Genomic DNA, 24,651 nt, shown 5'->3' on the forward strand with positions numbered 1-24,651 from the left:
TTTAATCTATCACTTGTTGAAATATAGCTCGTACACAGGAGAGAACTATCTAAAACGTAGGTTATAAGGTTGTAAAACTATTTTTCAGGTGTCAAATACTGACCAGTTTACCTGTCTCATCCAATTAATACCTTCCTATTATATTGGCCTATAGTGTATGGCTGTCGAACTGGACCCGTGTTAACGCATGACACGCTACAACTGGCCTCTGAACCTTAAACCAACTTGATCAGAAAAGCCACCACAACAGAACAGCACGAACTGCAAACACTGTTGTCGGTGTAATGCATTAATCCCTTAAACAGCCAAGACACCGCTATCACTCACAGACTCATAAATAAAACCTGTGAATTAATCATAGCCTTGAAGTGCAGCTTATTGATCAATAAAACATCTGCATCTTTTAGAGCGCTGCCATGTAACTCATCAATCCATCTAAATGTCGGTGAGGCATCTTGGCACTATCTGGTACTTGTAGAGAAATAATGGTATCCAGAGGGACATAGTCTGGATTAGTATGGCAACCTCAGTTGGTTAGGATGGTGACCAGGCCGGATTTAAATCTTGATTAGGTGAGTGAGTAAATATGCTTTTACGCCGGTTTTAGCAATATTACGGCGGGGCACCAGAAATGGGCTTCACACATTGTGCCCATGTGGGGAATCGAACCCTGTCTTCGGCGTGACGAGCGAACGCTTTAACCACTAGGCTACCCCACCGCCCCTATTGATTAGGTATTGGTTAGCGTGGTAAAGCATGCTGGTTCGTTTCACGACTTCGGCTAGATTAGTAACGGATTAGTAGCTGCATAGAAGTGGTCTACCTCTGATTAGTATGGGAATCTAGGCTGGATTAATATGACGAGTAGGTAAGATAAGTATGATGACCCAGGATAAACAGTTGTGGTGATCCAGAGCTGGACCATTATGACCAGGGTTGGATTAGTGTGGCGATCAGGGCAGGATTAGTATGTTGTCCTATCCTGTTGTGTTGCCTCGTGCTTGGTTAGTACGCTGACCAGGTTTGGATTAGTGAATAGTATAGTGGTTCAGACTGAATTATTATGGTGGCTTAGGCTGGATATATATCGTTGTTTCGGCTAGATTAATATGAACTGATTCAATACATACATTTGGTAAATCCCTGCTGCTGTGTGGCAAATTAGGTACATATCAGGTACAATACGGTCTAATCAGTAATTACGTGAATTACTGTGTCTTTTCAATGCACAGAAATAAATTAAGTTTTAGTTTTGTCATACTGATTTAATTTTGTTTCATACAAAGAATCAAGTCGCTAAACTTAAGACCCGTAAATCAAATCACATGACAAAGTTATTGGAAATTAATTGTCCCACAGTTACACCATAAATCCATTTATCCTAGATAATTACGCCTCAAACTATAGTCAGTGTTGCAAAAAAACGTAGAAAATTTCAAATCTTTTACGGCAAATTCTAAAAGCACCGGAGATTTTGCTATGCCTTTAACATAGTGTATTCAAGTATATAATGATCTTAATTCAACGGTATGCAACGAACATTCAAGTCCTTAGGTCATAAGGAGGCCAGTGCCTAACAAAGATGTTTTCATAAGCGACAGACGAGTGTATTGCCAGATTTAGAAAACGTAAATGGCCGCTAGCGGCAGCCATATTGAAAATGTGATCACAATAATAAACACCAGGTGCGCTGTTGTCATCAAAGACCGAGATGACAACTTGCTTGAGATTAGTTTCCGGGAAAACAGATATGTAATTAGACGAAACCACACGAGAAGGGCGAAGCTCGCGAGACTTCAGATCAGCTAAACTGAAAATTGATTTACATATTCATAGGCTCGTTGGTGAGCTGCGAGTATACACTCTCAAGCGTTAATGTCAACCCAAGACGAACCTCTAGATCCTCACCGCAGACTTCCGCGTCAGACAGTGTAACAGTATTGATAAGGCAAGGTGATTGGGTTTAGTCTTATGTAAATGCATGGCGATACAATTTTGTAATTATCGTCTATACACGTACTGGGTTCTTTTCACAAGGCTGGGCTTAATGAAAGCACTGTGTTACAGCCTTGAAGCTCGACAACCTGACCTTACCATGAGCTTAATATGGATCGGGATACGTTCAGCATATTGGGCGACATGCTACTTAATTGAAGCAAGCATGAAGAGCGAGCAACTACTGCCGTGTAACATGCTTCGTCTGTGAAGGTCACGTCTACATCGGCATGGCGTGTCAAGGGGTGACCTCCATGGATCAGACTTAGGAGTGAGTGAGTTTAGTTTTACGCCGCAGTATTCCAGCAATATCACGGCGGGGGACGCCATAAATGGGCTTCACACGTTGTACCCATGTGGGGAATCGAACCCGGGTCTTCGGCGTGAGGGGCGAACGCTTTAACCACTAGGCTACCTCACCGCCCCTTAGACTTAGGAAATATTGAGTTAGTCCCATCACATCACGTTGCTGGTGCAGGAGTGAGTGAGTTTGGGTCTATGATGCTGTGAGGAGCAGTCCATTATATCCGTTTGTGTGTCCTATGCTGGTATGAGGATGCGTAATAGACTCGTCTTATGGTATGTGCTAGACTGGTATTAGGGTATGTGTGATACTGATAAACCATTTTATTATCTACGGGGGCGAAATTATCGGGGTTCATATTTTTCATAGGGCAAAATATCACTTTGCCATGGTGACGTGACGTCATGAACAATGCAATGACGTCACGTTTCTTCTGTGACGTTGCGTTCTACATGCGGCGACGGCGGGTAGACAGCCTATGTTTGAAAGTAGATTTGGGTTATTTTCCTCAATTTGACGACTTCGGTAATAAACAGAATATTATATTCGTGCCCATATCATACTATGTTTACGACACTCGTGCCTAATACGCTCTCGCTCTCGCTCGGGAAATACCAACAAATAGGCACTCGTGTCGTAAACATAGTATGACATCGGCACTCATATAATATCCTCTATAAACGCCATGGTGGTAATAGCTGGACTGGTATGATGCTACCTGCTTGACTGGACTGGAATGAAGATATGTGCTGATGTCCTCATGTGACTGGAGACCAACAGTCGGGAATAACTACACTTACCATGGCCAGACGGGATGTCCTAAGGTGATCGAGGACCAACATTCGGGAATAGCTACACTTACCATGGACAGACGGGATGTCCTAAGGTGATCGAAGACCAACAGTCGGGAATAGCTACACTTACCTTGGCCAGAGGGGATGTCCTAAGGTGATCGAAGACCAACAGTCGGGAATAGCTACACTTACCTTGGCCAGACGGGATGTCCTGAGGTGATCGAAGACCAACAGTCGGGAATAGCTACACTTACCATGGTCAGACGGGATGTCCTGAGGTGATCGAGGACCAACAGTCGGGAATAGCTACACTTACCATGACCAGACGGGATGTCCTAGGTGATCGAGGACCAACAGTCGGGAATAGCTACACTTACCATGACCAGACGGGATGTCCTAGGTGATCGAGGACCAACAGTCGGGAATAGCTACACTTACCATGACCAGACGGGATGTCCTAGGTGATCGAGGACCAACAGTCGGGAATAGCTACACTTACCACATCCTCGATAATCTCCAGGGCATACATTACGATAACTCTACACTATACCCTGGACGCATCTACGGCTTGGCCCGATAATTTTATTACCTCCCTTGGCTGGCTCCGCATTCTCACAGTAGCCAATCAGCTAAGCCGCCGTTACAACCGCGCTTGCCAGTGTCAACAAAGATAGCGCTCGCTGCCGCGAAGTTTGTTCGCAGTGTGACTCAGATTTTTGGGGAAATCATACAGAAAAATTTACAGGTCTGAAACTTTAAAAAAATATATGCAAGAACTCCTTCAACCTCTTTCAGAGTACCTCTGCAACAATTGTGTTGCCAAGTTTAATCGGTTAGATAATTTAAGAAGCGAAAGTGAGTTGTGATTGGTCCGCTCAACTTCCCAGCGTAGACACCTGAGTGGATAAAAAGCCAGCCAAGGGAGGTAATAAAATTATCCGGCGGAACTGTAGATGCGTCCTGGGTATAGTGGAGAGTGATCGTAACGTATACCCTGGAGATTATCGAGGATGCACTTACCATGGACAGACGGTGATGTCCTAAGGTGATCGAGCACCAACAGTCGGGAATAGCTACACTTACCTTGGACAGACGGGATGTACTCGGGTGATTGAGGACCAGCTGTCGGTAATAGCTGAACTTACCATTGCCAGACGGGAGGTCCTCGGGTGGTCCAGAATCAGCCAGATCTTGGTCTGCCAATACTTCCATCCTGACAATAGATCCAGGTCGACAGTGAAGCTTTCCTTCTGGAGCGAGGTGTCAAACGAGTCAAGGATCCGCTGGTTCTCTATGTAGGAGCGGTAATGGCGCCAACAGCAGGCTTTGATTTCATGTTCGTTCATCTGCCAGAAGTCCAGCTCGCGCTTCACCACAGCTCCACACACCTCCAGGGGCACGTGCAGCTCACCTGCAAAAAGGATTGGCAAAATGAATGCAACACGAAGCAGGGTAGAAATGTTTACAATTATTTTGAGTGTAGTTAATTTGTGGTGAGGACCTTGGTACAGACATATCTCCGGGACAGAGCCAAGTCAGATTTAGAACTACTGCTTCTGGTCATGACATTTCCATGGAGATTCCGATATAGGACTGGTTCTCAGATATCTATTTCTGGCGTAAGATTCCACCTATACATTGTACACATTTTTACGTGAATTGTTTGTTGGCATTTATTGTAACTTGTTCATCGTTCCTGATTTGTACCCTTGGGGTTTTTGTGTTGTTGGACGCTACGCCTATACGGCGGTACAGAATCACGTCTGGACCAAGCAATCGTGTGACAGAGCGGTATTGGGGTATAATGACGTGATGCATCAACCACGGTACCGAGCCTGGCAACCTTAACCCTGAGTCACCTCTCACTTCAAGAACATTCGTCACCATAACCAGGTTGCTGGGACCAATTCTAACCCTGATCTTGACAGGTTCTTCTCGATGTCGTGGCATTTCTTATCATCTTCGCACATAAACAGGACGGTATTATAATATTCCAATCCGTGAAGTATCTGTTATATTAATGATGGGGAGAAAAAGAACCAAATGATTTTATATATCATCTATATTTTCTATATACAGATACGTCACACATGTATCTCCCAACGTTTTATGAATTTGATTCGTTAATGTCTCCTTGTAATGAAAAGGTAATTAGAACATGCTATGTGCATTTATCATACCATCTACTCCAGGTTATAATAAAACTATATTCTGTGTATCTTTAATTTTATATATGAAGCACGCTTTTGCTGTGCATAGTTGGACCAATTGTGTACCGTGAATTAAGAAATCAATTTTCTCCTATTCTACTTATCGTCTTGATATGCACGTCATATATATCGACGTAATAAGCAAACAAAAATCTTATTAAATTAAATGATTTTGCTTATGGTATCATTTGAGTTTTTTTAAAACTGCACACATCACGTGGTGTTTTGAAAAGACGTCTTTATCAGATTACATTACGATACAAGTATATAACCGGTATTGCCTTCATGTCATATAACTCAACTTTCCTTCCACAGACATCAAGCCTGGTCGGTTTACAAGCCCAATAACGGCTAATGTAGCGAACATGAGGAGAAGAAGACTTAGTAAGGAAGATATTAAAAGCCAGAAGGAAAATCAAATATCAACCATTCTCCAATGACGATACACACACAGTGGCATTAGTCCCTTTGTGCTATTACACGTTCAAAGCTTGCTACTGCAGACTGTGTGGTGGAGGCGGAATGGTTGTAAGGAGAATTGGCAGGACTACTGATGTTGGCTGTCTGTAAAGTCAGATTGTTACAGGGGAATGACGTCATCAGATGGATTACATGGCCTCATAACACGTAGCGTTCTCTTGTATGTCCCCAAGCTGTCGTGAACCCGAACCAAATACATCCGAGAAGCCCGGACTTTAATTTCAAAATGATATATTACGTGTGAGGTGAGGTGGTAATGGCGCTTCGTGGTAAACATTTTATGAGGTGAGGTGAAATTGGGTTTTACGTCGTGCTTGAGAATATTTCGCTCATATGACGACGTGCATGCGTGTGTATGTGTATGTGCGGCTGCTTGTACTAGCACAGACTGAAGCTGGTTTTATAGTGCTAGCCCACTGAGATACCATGCCGCAGTGAAGCATCAATACCCCACTCAGACTCCGAGCCGACCAGTCCTTGTTGTACCCATTAATGGCGAGCGCCAGGCAGGGACCAACAAGTACCATATTTTAACGTCTTTTGGCTTGACGTGGTCGGGGATCGAACCCGCGACCTTCTGCTCTCCGGGCGGACGCTCTAACCACTACACCACGGAGGCGGTCATATTACGTGTGTATAACTGGGGTACTTTGTTACAATTCAGTTTAACTGCCGGGGGAATGTTAGGACACCATTACTCCTGTCCGTATGCCAAGGATCTCAATATACTAAAGGAGGCAGTGGGGTAGCCTTGTGGTAAAAGCGTTCGATCGTCACGCCGAATGCCTGGGTTCGATTCCCCACATGGGTACATTGTATGAAGCCCATTTCTGGTGTCCCCCGCCGTGATATTGCTGGAATATTGCTAAAAGCGGCGTAAAACCCAACTCACTCACTTACTCACTCAATATGCCAAATGCTGTCCGGAATTTTCAACAAATACATAATATATTTTTTCCGACACATGTGCTGTATACCCCCTATCAAAGTCACAGAATAAAAGGTCTTGTTTACAAGACACATCTTTATTCTACTCGCCATACGCCCATGAGAAGTCCAATCTTGTACAACATGAGCTGTAATCGATTCTCATCAATCATGTTTTCTTTTGGGCCTCCTCGTTTTTATTTTCACTGATCTCCCAAATGTAACAGTCTGTCTTTTTCATGAGTCTCATTGACTCTGATACAATGTAACTATGTGTGCCCATTTCACGTGCACCGACTCGTCTTTATAGAACAGACATTGTATCATCTCCAGTCTCATGGAAACAGGAATTTTAGAATCTGATATCGACTAGAAAGGAACCAGTGGAAAGTAAAATAACATTTCTTCTCATGAGTGAGTGAGTGAGTTCAGTTTTACACCGCACTCAGCAATATTCCAGCTATATGGCGGCGGTCTGTAAAGAATCGAGTCTGGACCAGACAATCCAGTGATCAACAGCATGAGCATAGATCTCCGCAATTAGGAACCGATGACATCCATCAACCAAGCCATCGAGCCTGACCACCCGATCCCGTTAGTCGCCTCTTACGACAAGCATGGGTTACTGAAGGTTCATTTTAACCCGGACCTTCGCGGGTTCCGCTCATGAAGTAAAACTTCAACTCATATAAAGATATGTGTGTATCAAGTCAACAGACAGTGACATCACTGCTAGGGCAGGTGGTGGGCATGTGAGAGTGGTACCACGATATGTGTGTATCAAGTCAACAGACAGTGACATCACAGCTAGGGCAGGTAGTGGGCATGTGAGAGTGGTACCACGATATGTGTGTATCAAGTCAACAGGCAGTGACATCACAGCTAGGGCAGGTAGTGGGCATGTGAGAGTGGTACCACGATATGTGTGTATCAAGTCAACAGACAGTAACATCACGGCTAGGGCAGGTGGTGGGCATGTGAGAGTGGTACCACGATATGTGTGTATCAAGTCAACAGACAGTGACATCACGGCTAGGGCAGGTGGTGGGCATGTGAGAGTGGTATCACGATATGTGTGTATCAAGTCAACAGACAGTAACATCACGGCTAGGGCAGGTGGTGGGCATGTGAGAGTGGTACCACGATATGTGTGTATCAAGTCAACAGACAGTAACATCACGGCTAGGGCAGGTGGTGGGCATGTGAGAGTGGTACCACGATATGTGTGTATCACGTCAACAGACAGTAACATCACGGCTAGGGCAGGTGGTGGTCATGTGAGAGTAGTACCACGATATGTGAGTATCAAGTCAACAGACAGTAACATCACGGCTAGGGAAGGTGGTGGGCATGTGAGAGTGGTACCATGATATGTGTGTATCAAGTCAACAGACAGTAACATCACGGCTAGGGCAGGTGGTGGGCATGTGAGAGTGATACCATGATATGTGTTTATCAAGTCAACAGACAGTAACATTGCCGCTAGGGCAGGTGGTGGGCATGTGAGAGTGGTACCACGATATGTGTGTATCAAGTCTACAGACAGTAACATCACGGCTAGGGCAGGTGGTGGGCATGTGAGAGTGGTACCACGATATGTGTGTATGAAGTCAACAGACAGTGACATCACTGCTAGGGCAGGTGATGGTCATGTGAGAGTGGTACCACAATATGTGTGTATCAAGTCAACAGACAGTAACATCACGGCTAGGGCAGGTGTCGGGCATGTGAGACTGGTACCACGATGTGTGTGTATGAAGTCAACAGACAGTGACATCACTGCTAGGGCAGGTGGTGGGCATGTGAGAGTGGTACCACGATATGTGTGTATCAAGTCAACAGACAGTAACATCACGGCTAGGGCAGGTGTCGGGCATGTGAGAGTGGTACCACGATATGTGTGTATCAAGTCTACAGACAGTAACATCACGGCTAGGGCAGGTGGTGGGCATGTGAGAGTGGTACCACGATATGTGTGTATGAAGTCAACAGACAGTGACATCACGGCTAGGGCGGTTAGTGGGCATGTGAGAGTGGTACCACGATATGTGTGTATCAAGTCAACAGACAGTAACATCACTGCTAGGGCAGGTGGTGGGCATGTGAGAGTGATACAACGATATGTGTGTATCAAGTCAACAGACAGTGACATCACGGCTAGGGCAGGTGGTGGGCATGTGAGAGTGATACAACGATATCGGAGTATCAAGTCAACAGACAGTAACATCACGGCTAGGGCAGGTGGTGGGCATGTGAGAGTGGTACCACGATATGTGTGTATCAAGTCAACAGACAGTGACATCACGGCTAGGGCAGGTGGTGGGCATGTGAGAGTGATACAACGATATGTGAGTATCAAGTCAACAGACAGTAACATCACTGCTAGGGCAGGTGGTGGGCATGTGAGAGTGATCCCGGTATTGAGGTGCCAGGTTACCGGGAGTGACCTATATAAACTTTCAAAACTTTTTTTCAAATGCCTTCCTATTATGATCGTGGCATTATATGAGGGACGACTAAGAGACGAGTTTAACTACGATGGAGGGTGCTGATGTAGCTGGTTGCAAATTATTTTTCAACACAGATCTCATCCGATTTTTTTAATCCCACAAACAAGAAGCCATCACCTAGCCAAATGAAGGAAGAGACTTTGCCTTCTTCTTCGGATTGGTTTGTTTGTTTGTTTGTTTGTTTGTTTAACGCCGCACCCAGTCTGGACCGGACAATCCAGTGATCAATATCATAAGCATCCGTCTACGCAATTGGGATACAATGACATGTGTCAAACAAGTCGGCGAGTGTGACCACCCGATCCGAAATAGTCGCCCATTACAACAAGCACCTTCTTCTTCGGAGATTCTTTGTCATACGTTGACTGTTGTTGTTTAGTCTCTGACTGATAGTGGTGAATCCAGGGCTCATCCTGACAAATCGTGTAACAAGATCAGCTGCGTCTGCTACAACACGACATAAATTCTCACAGGAGATGTTGAACCTGGGCCGTTTCTGACCAGCAGACAGAATTCCTGGAACCATCTTGCTGAAACTTTGTTATGCCTGGTCCATTCATCAAAATGGTCTTCACTCTTCCGTGAGGTGCCTCCTGTACTGACTCTGTGTCTCGTGGATCACCCGTAATCACATCAACTTGCTTAAACATTTTCCTTAATGGTGGCAGATGGTAGTCACAATGATCTTGGATCGTCTACGAGACTCCCATCCAAGCTGCAAGCTTCTCAACATTGGCAAAGGATCATCAACCCTACAGTTGACACCTGCGGAGTTATGCTGTCGAGATGGTGTATTTGATTCAGATATAGAATGTTAGCATGGAAAATATTGTATTAATACGCGCAAACATTTCAGGGGAGAGGTTGACGAAGACAAAGAATTTTACCACCTTCACATTTCTACTTTTTATGTTAAAAATGAGCACCATGATTGATGGTTCATGAAGCGTATGATTGATAAACGGAACCGAAGAGTTATCCTTCGTCCAGTACAATTTGGAATAATTATGCTTTTGTAAAGTCTTTGACTTTAGACATATCATCTATCCTGTCACTGTTCGCAAATATTAATGCATGTTTCAGTGGACGGTTTTACAAACATCAGTATCGCGGACCTTTTGCTTAAATTATCCATCACTGGATTGCCAAGTCCAGAGTCGCTTATTTATTCTTCAAATAGCTGGAGTTTTGCCACCTGCGACGCGAAACCGCAAACGAAAGATGAACAGAGCAAACTAAAAAAATTGTGTTGTAATAATACAGCCAAATTGAATTAACAGTAGTCAGGCCGCGTTAGTCCGGACCCCGATAATCCGAATCCCGCAGCTAGCTGTCACTTATCTTGTTTACCATGTAAGCTCATTAACTGTTGATTCATTAATCCGGTGCTTCACACTCCGGATCCGGAAGTTAATTAGCGGTAACGGATTAGCTAATTACACTTGGTTTTGCTTCATTAATCCGGCGGTACATCAAAAAAGGTTCCGATAATCCCCATACCTCGTGAGCACCATTGATTAGCGCTGATCTTTACTGGTTATTATGCTTATAAGGAAACAGTTCAAGCTTGAAATAGCACAACCTGTTTTGTCGTTTCATTATATTGTGTACTAGGAGATAAACTTGATGTACTTAATACCCAATAATCTATTAACGAACGTATAAATAATGATCGGAATTGCCAGCAGCTCTCGCAGACACGCATCTCAGGATGATTAAATAACACCGATAAGATTGGAGGCAATCACCACGGCCTTAGACAACTTCTCTGGTTCGGTTGGAAATGTAAAGATTCGAGTCGTGGAATTACTGGCAGTGAATCATGCGCCACCCAGGCTCGCGAGCTGCTCAATTCATCGTGGTGGAAAAAGCACCAGAGTCCCGTGCAGCACGTGATCAATACATACACACGTGCGGCCCGTGCAGATGATCAACTGAGGGTCTTAACACACATTTCCCTCTTCAGTGTGAGAGACGGGAGCCAAACTGGAAATCTGGGTTGAGGGTTATAGCATAATACGATTATGATGATGATAAAATTGGTGTTACGTTGTAACGAGCTCATAACGTGTCGTGTACATTAGAATAGAAAGTACGTATAGTTGTTGAACAGAAATTTTATTGAATTATAATTCAACTTTATTGGTTGGCGTTCTTGATTCGATGTCTGATATTTTGCCCGATTCTGGTCGATTAGATTTTTTTTCTCAGATTCCATTTCACATAAACCCCAATCAGCGTGTTAGATTTCACGCCGTCAGGGACGTCGTTTACGATGCTGAAGTTAGATATCAGACATTGCAGGTAGTGTTTCCTGCTTCAGGCGTGGGCGGAACACGATAAAACACACGCCATAATTTCAGGAAAATTAGTTATATTTCTAGACGCTGGTAATTGATCTTCTGTGGCCTTCCCTGAAGGAAATAAGGCACACATCAGTCAACCGGGATCAACTACCTGTGTATAGTCTTACGAAACCTTTCAGCACTATTCAGACATTTTTGTAGCGAGCAAGTATGGTTTTATGCCGCTTTAGCATTATTCTAACCATATTACAGCGGGCTGCAAACATTGAACCCACATGTGGAATCATACCCACGTCTTCAACATGGCGAGCTTTAACCCCACTGCCTCTATTTTACCCCAAGAGCACAAGGAATTGGAACTGTTCTCTCCATGTAATGTCCGTAGGTTCAAGAGCAAAATCTGTTCCTAATGTCCGACGCATTTCTAGTCCAGAAATATTCCAAATGCATCAAAAAAGAGTGCTCAGATACCTGCTCTAACAGATTCCTATCAAGCCTTAAAACAGTAATTTGAATATCAACCGCACGGGACTACGGAGATATAATAACGTCTTGACTACACTCATTTGTTAAGAATCACACCTTTGATTAAAGACGACTATTTAATCCTTAGCTAATTTTGAGTAATATGAATAAACATTATCCGTTTTATAAACGTGAATAAAGCTGTATCTTTAGAACATGGAAGAAACAGCACCAGGTGTTACGTTGTACAATGCTGCCCAAATCCTTAATGCTTTTAACTGTGGTTGGCTCAACTCGTTAACTATAAAAGAACGTAGCCTGTTTCAGGAGATAATTGAGTCTAGTTGTTCTTTGTCCTTGACGATTAATATTTTCGCAGCTGACCTATCCACTCCATATGTTTATACAGATACAGTTAGAATCAACTGAGGAATAGACCGAAACATGACATCAAATAAGGCCGACGAGCCGCCATGTTTAAGTGAGAGAGTGGGCGAGTACGACTGTAACTACGATTGTACGCCGTTTTGGACAATATCACCAGAAACGGGCTTCACACTTTGTAACCTAAAGGGGAATAAAACCCGTGTCTTGGGTGTGACGAGTGTACGCTTCATCCACAAGGCTACATCTATCGTTCCTGGCATGTTTTAAATCCTATCATCTTTTCAGAGGAAATCAACACAGTTTGATTTGATTTTGATGAAGGAGTATCCTTAGAAATTCCGATGGCCAGTTTACATCAAGTGAGTTAGTGAGTTTAGTTTTACGCCGCACGGAATGTAAATAATCGAGATTAGGCGTACCAGAAACTTAAAAAAAAAACATCTTGGCTCTGAAATGAACATGTTTTGCAGAAAAAACAGTTCTTAAATTATTCTGATCAAATAAAATAATAATAAGGAGTTCGATGACTAAACTGGTCACATCTTATGGACTTGGATATTATTCTTTTTGGGTATGTATGAAAGACAAGCCCAGAAACCTAAGAGATATGTTCGGTATGTCTGTGGACATTGTCGCTGATTTTCGAGCATTTGGATGAAATACCTCCATCTGGCTCTCAACCAATATCCAACAATGCGATATGACTGATACATTTTTTCATGTGTTGACAAGCATAACTCACTCACTTTTGATATTGATATTGGTTTAGACTTAATTTTCTCAATCTTGATCATCTGTGAGCCAGATGTTCCAGTTGGCACGAGTTGTCGTTCTTGGTCTTCACCGTGGCTCAGCTTCAAATGATTTCTTCGAGTCGATACCGGCGTCTGGATGAAGGTAATTCCATTTGCTCTGGTTCTACCAATGGCCAAACAAGGTGTTAATGATGCGACTACGCCGATGTAAGAAGGACGACGTCCACATCGACCCTGCAGTTCATGTCTTCACACCTCTGGCGATGGAAAGTAGAGACGGAGTATTTAGCAAACAAAATCGTAAAGTGGCTGGGCAGTTTGTGGCTTACAGAAGACAATTAATTTGTTCTGACAGAATTAGACATTGTTTCCTCTCATGCTGAACGGAATGATTCTGTTATCTCACTGTCATATCCTCACTCATTTCCCTCACTCATTGGAACACCCTGTGTTTAAATTGTTCGCGCTATACGCCGAAAGTCCGCGTTCGATTCACCATATGAACTCTTGTTAGCGCCCTCGTTGTGCTAAAGTGTTCTTTTTGTAGGGTTTACGCCATGAAAGCACCAATCATAGCTTTGTAAACAACGATTATTCCTTCGTTATACAGAATTAAACATGAAACGTCGATGGAAGAGATCAACAGCTCTCGATTAAAGCAAAATAGCATTGAAAATTGTATAAATGGAAAATCAGTGATGACACCAGGTGTTTGCGAAAAAAGTAGCACTCGCCACTTACACAATTTGCAAACAAATTGCAGGTTGCTTGCACCACACGCAGAGCTCCTGCAATGCGACTTCGCCATGTGAACAAATCAGACAATCAAGTGATGAACAGAAGCCCAGCCACACGATAGCCCACTTAATGATTTGGCTGGCACTAATAACGGTGTGTATATTTTGAATTATTCTTCTGTGAAAAAATGCTGATATTCGGCTACTCACAAATGAAGAAGAAATGAGGATGTTTTACAGTCTCGGTAATAAACATGTCTGCTTAACGCCACTGAAACTAGAGGACGACGTCGGTCCACCAGCAGAAACATCGACTCAGTCCAATTAAATATGAAAGGTCAACGCCAGAGAATAACCAGTCTCGAAACAGACTCAAAATGTAGACGAGACGAAGTGACAGTTATTTGAATGGATCACTAAGACGTCTGGGTTGGTGCTCGGACCTGGGTGGTCGGCGTGATAAGCAAACGCTTAACCACTGGGCTATCCCAGCGCCCCTCCTCTTTCAACTGACTCCTTCCGTCTTCCCCTACACTCAGATCCTCTCGTCTGGTCTCACATCCTCATTCTATTTTTCCTTTTCTTGATTTTTTTCGTCTAATTGATTCAGGTTTGTTTCATCTTCCCACGCCATCCTTATTTCTCCCTTTCCCTCACCCTCTTCTTTGTCTCGTCTTCTTGCTTACCTAGTGCAAAGTTCATGCAGGGCTAGATTTAGTGCTTTGTTACTTGCACTGGTTCAACTCAATATCACAAAGTGCAACCTAGTTATTAGTCAAAAGTGCACCGTGTGCAAGTCAAGTTTTGAGAAATAAATCAATAACAAATCTAAGTATGTCCGTTCATTTTTCTTCTAAACTTTGAATAGCTATGGCACCGAAACATTGCCATTTATAGACACTTCTCGGCTATGACAGCTCTTGTAAACAGGGATCAGCTGTGTATCTGTGTTGCTATGATTTCATGGGTACTACGTCACGGAAATATGTTTATGTGCACCAAAACCTCTGACGTTTTAGCACGCTACATTGCAACTGGAATTTGGCTTGTGCAACTAGGTTTTTATCTTAGGTTGCACCTGGTGCAAGTAGGTTAACATCCCTTAAATCGAGCCCTGTCATATATAGTATGGCCAGAAATTATTGAGAATTTTAGGAATATGATTAATTGGATTTCTAGTATAAACAACCTTGACCAGCTATCAAGAGTTTGGCTTCATTCAAGAGAGACAACTCCGTTAATCCTTTTTCATTAGTTTGTGAAGAGTTATCCCCCTTTGTTTACTTGCTAGCAGACGGCATTTTCAGTGATACTCAGTATGGATGATTTAGAGAAGAGGAAGTTGATTTTAGAGCATTATAACAAGGACATCAGATCAGCTAAAGTGATTTCAAGTAGAACAGGCATCCCTTTGTCCACTGTTTATCGTGTTTTGAAAGATATTGCAAATGGATATGGCATTGAGCACCTGGGAAGCGCAGGTAGGCCCAGAAAATTGACTGTCGGTGACAGGAGGCGGCTGGGTATTCTTGTTTCTAAAAACAAACGAAGGAGTTTAGAAAACTTCAGGCAGGATATGATTGATAGAGGAACTGTGGCTGTCTGTAAGGAGACAATTCGAACTGAGCTGCATGCAATGGGTTGGCAGAGAAGTCGAGGAATTCCATCACCGATCATGAAACCTGAACAAAAGGAGCTAAAGTTGAACTGGTGCTTACAGCATAGAAATTTTAACTGGGACAATGTGATTTTCTCAGATGAAAGTTCTGTGTGGCTGTTTCCTAATACACTGACATTCTGGACCAAACAAACTGAAAAACCTTTGTATCAGTGCCCAGAGTACAATCCGAAATTTAACGTGTGGGGTGGCATATCTGTTAGGGGCAACGCCCCTCTGTGTATTTGAAGGGAATATGAATAGTGACCGGTACACAGATATTCTCGAGAGACATTTACTTCCATCTGCTCACGTGTTCTATGGACATTTTTGGATTTTCCAGCAGGACAATGACCCAAAACATCGTTCAAAGCATTCACAGGCCTGGCTTCAGACCCCAAATATGACATTATTAGATTGGCCAAGCTATAGCCCTGACCTAAGTCCAATAGAAAATGTTTGGGGGAGTTATGAAGGAAAGTGTCAATAATAAAATCTGACAAATATTACTGAAATGAAAGAAGAGGTGGTCCGATATTGGGACAGCATGGACCACGACTTTCTAACTTCTTTGATCAGTAGTATGCCCCGCCGCATTGAAGCCTGTATTGCTGCCCATGGTGACGTGACAAAATACTAACTGTTCACCTGTCTTTGAATCTGGACTTTTATTCTGCTAATATTCACATTTAATACGTGAGTAATGAGTGATTTTTTTTTTTTAAATTACAATCTTTAAATTCTCAATAATTTCTGGTTGTACTGTATTTGTACTTCAAGTAATTGGAAGCTCTTCAGCTTCTGAACACCGCTGATCCACTCCTAATTCAACCCATGACTTGTGCTGACAAAACAAACCACCTATCGCCCTAGCATGACGAGCCAGGGTCGTGTCTCTTGCGAACAAGACATCTAACACGACTGGCAAGGAACCGCATCAAGGACACACAATCTGGATACTTTCTATTGATTATTTCCAGAAAAACCTTGGGTTTTCATAATGAGTGAGCTTACACTGACAGGCTAGACGTTTTTGCCCACAATATCTGGCGCTCGACCAGGGAGCATCCCTCCATCTCGCCCCGCGGCTCCCTGCTTGATTTATGGGCAAACTGCTCAATCAAATTTGTACAGCATAATTGAATTCTAACGACACGTGTCAAATAAACCAATCAGCAGATGGTTAGAGGAAAAACCTCCTTCAAATATTGCACAGGGAGTGAAGATGATATCGACTCATAAGTGTCAACTTTGACGTATAATGCATGGATATATGACGTTTTAACGACCATGCAGCGTGTCGTATTTTTCCAGTTTTCTTGATCTTAGTGGCATAAAAATGTACAGTCTAACATCAATGTGTCGAAGTTCAAGAGACCCATGTAAATACCTCGAGTTATAAGAAGTTTGACACAGCCTGAAATAACGAAAGAAAGAACACAAATGAAAACACATGTACCAAGCTCTTACTTCGAGACAACGTAGGTTGGACACGTCATATTCGACACAACCGTGTTTATCCCCTAAATAACATGTTTCTCTTTGGTAGCTGCTTTCTTCTTTCGGGGATGCTACAAACAAACAGAGACACCGACAGAGAAAATTAGTGTTATGAACATGATCAATGCAGCTGACCAATAAGTCCGACAACCAAGGACCCAGACGTTATGGGTCAAGTTCACAAAGCAATCCATTAATATCAGTTTCCCTTCACCAGCCAAACCTAAGACATCGACTCCATCAGACGTGGATGGCTAAATATGAGTGCCTTCTATGTGATTGCTGTTACAATGTCAGTGACCCTGAAACCTGGGTCACATTTCCCAACGGAGGTGGTCAGATGACCTATCAGGAATCAAATGAATGGTCCAGCTTCTCGTGGCTATTTTAGTCTGAGCCTACGATCTGACCACTGTTTGATGTGTCTTTATCTGATCAGACTCAGGACAACAACACTGCTAATTCGTCTGATGGACAAATCAGACGAACAAACACTACTTCAGAGGATCATGTCTGCCAGACAGCCGTGGCACACTATTGTCCTAGTCTATTGCTTACGTTAAAGCTCGGCCGACATAATGGAGGACAATAAGACACACGTGAGTATCCGTCGAAAGCTGATCTGGTTTGAGGTCAGTCGGTACAGTTATGATGGACTTTGGGAGTGGACTATGGCCTGGACAGATAACTGTTCCAAAACATACATCTTCCCTTGAAAGGAGGAACCGAACAAAACAATTTCACAAAACATTTTTTCAGGACATCAGACTCTTGCCCCCAAAATAATTCCATCAACATTACAAAAGGAAAAAAAGCTTAGAAAAACTTTACACAGGTTTCATGGTTACCATGTAGAGATTGTATCATCAACATGGAATTGTACCATGTACAATTGTATGATCCCCAGGGAGATGAGATTGATAATAAGATGTGCCGTTGAGATCCAATGATCGAGGGGGAAAATACCAGCGCCTTGAGCATGCACTAGTGCGTGGATATGTGCGCTATATAAAATATCCTATAATAGAGATCATTTCCAAATTCGATGATCCAGTGACAAACCTGATCTCTAATAAATGTTTTCTTCCGTGACTTATTTACTAGCCTTTGCATGTATTTGTGGCAATTGTCAATGGAGGGGCAGGGTAGGCTTACTATTTCGCTAACACCTGGTATAGATACAATTAATTAATGACTCACAGACACTCATGATGTAGTCTGAATCCTACAAGGAGTTTGGTTTTATGAGACTTCCTGTGATTTTGGAAATGTTTCTGAAGCTTTTGTTCACTCATCTTTTTGTATCTATGATTTAGGTCATAGCCCCCTTCTTTAACCATAGTTTACACGTCAAATGGATCAGGAATATGTTAACTTTGATCACTAAGTCCATAATTAAATGCTTGAGAAAAGGTTCTGAAACTGTTGATGTAGGCCACTGCGTGGGAAATGGCCCCGTGTGAACACTGCTACAAGCACATGCCGGGATTAAGCTTTGAATAAAACACCTAACAACAGTCCTCGGTTCTTTGTTATTTCCGGTATCATGGGATTCTCAAGATGACGTCTTGTTTCAATGTCAAGTTTCTCACCACAGCTAAAAAATGTAATGAGATTTCATTTGTAACAACAGAGCTTTGGGTGTTGTGTGCAGCTATGTGATTGGCTAATGAACCATCATGTAAAACCCCTCAAGCTGGTCTGTTGGCATGTATTGATATTGCGATATTTTATATTACATTACACATTAAATAATAAACATGCCTCATTGTGTGAGCCAGCATGTGTTGTTGTTAAATATGCCCTGTACGTGAGTCACCTAGTGCATGTGTACTAAGTACACCAAGTGCATATATTGAATTTAACACCAAGGATTAATGCCGAGAGCATCCTTGTCATCGAGGATTAATGCCAAGTGCTTTCTCGTACACCAAGGATTAATTCCGAGTGCTTCCTTGTCATCGAGGATTAATACCGAGTGCTTACTCGTACACCAGGATTAATGCCGAGAGCATCCTTGTCATCGAGGATTAATGCCGAGTGCTTCCTCGTACATCAAGGATTAATTCCGAGTGCTTCCTTGTACACTAAAGATTAATGCCGAGTGTTCCTCATACACCAAGGATTAATTCCAAGTGCTTCCTTTTACACCAAGGATTAATGCCGAGTGCTTCCTCGTACACCAAGGATTAATTCCGAGTGCTTCTTCGTACACCAAGAATTAATGCCGAGTGCTTCTTCGTACACCAAGGATTAATTCCGAGTGCTTCCTTGTACACCAAGAATTAATGCCGAGTGCTTCCTTGTACACCAAGAATTAATGCCGAGTAAGTCCTCTTACACCAAGGATTAATGCTGAGTGCATCCGTGCACGGGCGCCCAAGGTTTTCCGTCGTGTTCCTCCAAGGGTTAATGTTTACTGCCTCCATTAATGCTTCATCAAGGGTCCATGTTAACTGCCTTCTTGTTATGTCAACAAGACTTCGAATTCAATGCTTCCTTGTACGAGCTGCCAAGGGTAAAGTTGAATGCCAGCTGGCATGGGTCAACAGGGGTTAATGTAAATTGACTTCTAGTATGGGCTACCAAGGGTTAATGCTGAATGCCCACCTGTCCGTATCACCCTTTGTGGTCGTGACGAGGAAGATGATCGGGGTATCCAGTTTGCAAATCTGAACTGTCTTCAAGTGTAAATAATATCCAGGCCGTACTGTCAGGATATGGCGTTTTACAACGTTGTTATGCTACCGTGATTAAATATCGATTTCTGACTGAAAGTGTTATTTCATCTACGGTACTTTCTTGTGCACGGGGCAATTAATCAGTTGTTGATCTGCTGTACATGAAACTCTACTCTGAATCATATACAATCACTACTGTTGTTGATACACGCTGTGTCGCCCTTATAAACATCGGGTTGTGTAGTACAACACAAACTATTCTGCTTGTCAAAAAAAATTGATTATTTGAAATATAATATTCTCCCTAAAACAGATGTTGCGTCATGAAAAGGGACACAGTGCATTTGGTTACATAGTGTTGTGTTTTCTGTGTGGCAATAATTACAGTGTTGAAACAAACACAAGAATATGAATGATATTTACTAGCTGACCCGATGTATATAATCACTTGGTGATTTGATGTGATGATGAAAAATAATAATATTTCAGACAAATACAACAAAATATCATTCGTGTCCCAGCACGACAAGCGAGATGCAACCTGTCACATTCTGACATGACAAAGCTTCAAAACAACATTAGACGCAGAACACAGTGAAATACTTGTAGATAGATTAGGAACTGCTAAACCACCACCACCATCCACCCACCCCCGTCTCCCTCTCCCCGTTGTCTAGCATTGTCCGATGACAGAAAACATTAAAACAAAATAAGTTGTCACAATACCAGTACCAGAAGTCATGAGACTCTCTTCAGTTAGTACACGAGGGCGTGTCACTGTGACATTTGCTGGAGACAGAGTATTGTTAACTTCACTTCTCGGTTTAAAATAATCTGATAATTTTATTTGTAGTGGCACCGAGTGGCACTTACCGTTATTGTTACCTGTACGTTAACCAATGGCCGGGAATCACGTTATGAGAACACAGTGTCAAACATTAATGTCCCAGCATTGTCACAGAACAAGGAACTATTTAACTGTCATCCATCAAATAGAACTCCGTGAAATATTAACAGCTTTCGTTTAGGATTCTCTTTCAACCAATCACACATACAGAACCTAAGTGCGAGTGCACTTATAATAGCACCGGCATAGTGAACTGGGTCAGCATGGATGTACATCTCTTTACAAGCTGTAGATGAGAAACTTGTCTCCCTCGGTCACGGTAATCGGAAGTGTTCGGAATTTCCGAATGGGATAACAGCCACGAGAGACAATGTCTGTCAGGGTCACGGGCCAAACGGCAAAACTTGTTCTGGAATAATTACAGATACACCCCCCGTTTTGTCAGGATGCGAACAGGCAGTTCTTCTGCAACTAAAATCATCTCTGTATTGTAGCTACAGCGCTGATAAGACATTGGCCCGGGAATTTTAACTGTCTTCCCCTGATGACGATCATTACGGTTTCTGCATCAGATACAGGAAGCATTTAGGGAGGATAGTGGTCTGGCTGGGACGACTGAGGAACTGGTCGGTAAATTGGATGATTAATTACCACGGGATGACGTCATTAGGTTTGCTGGTACTGAGAGAATCTGGGTCACAGCTCTCTTGTAGTATTGGATGCACATTGTCGGATGGGATGTCATATGGTATGGATTAGGAAGACAGGCCTTGGTTAAGGATGCGATTGTTCCCCAAACACTTATCAATTTGCATTAATGTCATCGATCACGGTATACACTACCTTTAGTTATCTTGGTGGCCATCGGGTTCATGTGAGAAAACTGGACGAGACGAAGAGAGACATACAGACAGAAATAGGGAAGGATAAAAGCTAAATACAGGAACGTTAATCTTTTTTAGAAAATACATGATGTACATTATTGCATGCGTGGCTGTCTGCATCTCACAGGTCGTCGTGAGATCTGACCTGGACTATTGTATAACGGCGTTCTGTATGGGTTTCAAAAATCCAGATCACAAATATTCGGCATGTCCAAAATATGGTTGCCAGACTGGTGCCCCGTCCTGGAAAGTAGGATCACATTTCACTTTTTCTCATGCAACTACACTTGCTGTTGATCGTGAAACGCATCAAGTATACAATATGTTTTTTCTGTTGTTTAACGCCACACTCAGCAATGTTTCAGTGTGACGATGGTCTGTAGATAGTCGAGTCTGGACCAGACAATCCAGTACCTGACATCATGAACATCGATCTTCACTGACCACCTAATCAGCATTGTACAACACCATCGTCCATTGGTCACTCACTGACCACCTAATCAGCACTGTACAACACCATCATCCATTGGTCACTCACTGACCACCTAATCAGCACTGTACAACACCATCATCCATTGGTCACTCACTGACCACTTAATCAGCACTGTACAACACCATCACCCATTGGTCACTCGCTGACCACCTAATCAGCACTGTACAACACCATCATCCATTGGTCACTCACTGACCACCTCATCAGCACTGTACAACACCATCATCCATTGGTCACTCACTGACCACTTAATCAGCACTGTACAACACCATCACCCATTGGTCACTCGCTGACCACCTAATCAGCACTGTACAACACCATCATCCATTGGTCACTCACTGACCACCTAATCAGCACTGTACAACACCATCATCTATTGGTCACTCACTGACAACCTAATCAGCACTGTACAACACCATCACCCATTGGTCACTCGCTGACCACCTAATCAGCACTGTACAACACCACCATCCATTGGTCACTCACTGACCACCAAATCAGCACTGTACAACACCATCATCTATTGGTCACTCACTGACCACCTTATCAGCACTGTACAACACCATCACCCATTGGTCACTCGCTGACCACCTAATCAGCACTGTACAACACCATCATCCATTGGTCACTCGCTGACCACCTAATCAGCACTGTACAACACCATCATCCATTGGTCACTCACTGACCACTTAATCAGCACTGTACAACACCATCACCCATTGGTCACTCGCTGACCACCTAATCAGCACTGTACAACACCATCATCCATTGGTCACTCACTGACCTCCTAATCAGCACTGTACAACACCATCATCCATTGGTCACTCACTTACAACCCAATCAGCACTGTACAACACCATCATCCATTGGTCACTCACTGACCACCTAATCAGCACTGTACAACATCATCATCTATTGGTCACTCACTTACGACCCAATCAGCACTGTACAACACCATCACCCATTGGTCACTCAATGATCACCTAATCAGCACTGTACAACACCATCATCTATTGGTCACTCACTTACGACCCAATCAGCACTGTACAACACCATCATCCATTGGTCACTCACTGACCATCTAATCAGCACTGTACAACACCACCATCCATTGGTCACTCACTGACCACCTAATCAGCACTGTACAACACCATCACCCATTGGTCACTCACTGATCACCTAATCAGCTCTGTACAACACCATCATCCATTGGTCACTCACTGACCACCTAATCAGCACTGTACAACACCATCACCCATTGGTCACTCACTTACGACCCAATCAGCACTGTACAACACCATCATCCATTGGTCACTCGCTGACCACCCAATCAGCACTGTACAACACCATCACCCATTGGTCACTCACTGATCACCTAATCAGCTCTGTACAACACCATCATCCATTGGTCACTCACTGACCACCTAATCAGCACTGTACAACACCATCACCCATTGGTCACTCACTGACCACCTAATCAGCACTGTACAACACCATCATCCATTGGTCACTCACTGACCACCTAATCAGCACTGTACAACACCATCACCCATTGGTCACTCGCTGACCACCTAATCAGCACTGTACAACACCATCATCCATTGGTCACTCGCTGACCACCTAATCAGCACTGTACAACACCATCATCCATTGGTCACTCACTGACCACTTAATCAGCACTGTACAACACCATCACCCATTGGTCACTCGCTGACCACCTAATCAGCACTGTACAACACCATCATCCATTGGTCACTCACTGACCTCCTAATCAGCACTGTACAACACCATCATCCATTGGTCACTCACTTACAACCCAATCAGCACTGTACAACACCATCATCCATTGGTCACTCACTGACCACCTAATCAGCACTGTACAACACCATCATCTATTGGTCACTCACTTACGACCCAATCAGCACTGTACAACACCATCACCCATTGGTCACTCAATGATCACCCAATCAGCACTGTACAACACCATCACCCATTGGTCACTCACTGACCATCTAATCAGCACTGTACAACACCACCATCCATTGGTCACTCACTGACCACCTAATCAGCACTGTACAACACCATCACCCATTGGTCACTCACTGATCACCTAATCAGCTCTGTACAACACCATCATCCATTGGTCACTCACTGACCACCTAATCAGCACTGTACAACACCATCACCCATTGGTCACTCACTTACGACCCAATCAGCACTGTACAACACCATCATCCATTGGTCACTCGCTGACCACCCAATCAGCACTGTACAACACCATCATCCATTGGTCACTCACTGACCATCTAATCAGCACTGTACAACACCACCATCCATTGGTCACTCAGTGACCACCTAATCAGCACTGTACAACACCATCACCCATTGGTCACTCACTGACCACCTAATCAGCACTGTACAACACCATCATCCATTGGTCACTCACTGACCACCTAATCAGCACTGTACAACACCATCACCCATTGGTCACTCAATGATCACCTAATCAGCACTGTACAACACCATCATCCATTGGTCACTCACTTACGACCCAATCAGCACTGTACAACACCATCACCCATTGGTCACTCACTGACCATCTAATCAGCACTGTACAACACCACCATCCATTGGTCACTCACTGACCACCTAATCAGCACTGTACAACACCATCACCCATTGGTCACTCGCTGACCACCTAATCAGCACTGTACAACAC

At 43.3% G+C, this 24,651-nt stretch overlaps 1 protein-coding gene across 2 annotated transcripts in view; it reads right to left on the reverse strand.

Moving 5' to 3' along the window:
• The window catches only part of LOC124290769 (potassium voltage-gated channel subfamily C member 2-like), a 70,431-nt gene that overhangs the window by 19,211 nt on the left and 26,569 nt on the right, over window positions 1-24,651 (reverse strand). For both annotated transcript variants that reach the window (XM_046727594.1, XM_046727592.1), the window contains exon 2: window positions 4,239-4,504. In XM_046727594.1, the coding sequence (XP_046583550.1) occupies window positions 4,239-4,504 (266 nt within the window). The remainder of the gene's footprint in view (window positions 1-4,238; window positions 4,505-24,651) is intronic.

Source organism: Haliotis rubra, unplaced genomic scaffold (assembly GCF_003918875.1).
Source record: "Haliotis rubra isolate DU_JTF1 unplaced genomic scaffold, ASM391887v1 Scf473, whole genome shotgun sequence".
Taxonomy (NCBI): domain Eukaryota; kingdom Metazoa; phylum Mollusca; class Gastropoda; order Lepetellida; family Haliotidae; genus Haliotis; species Haliotis rubra.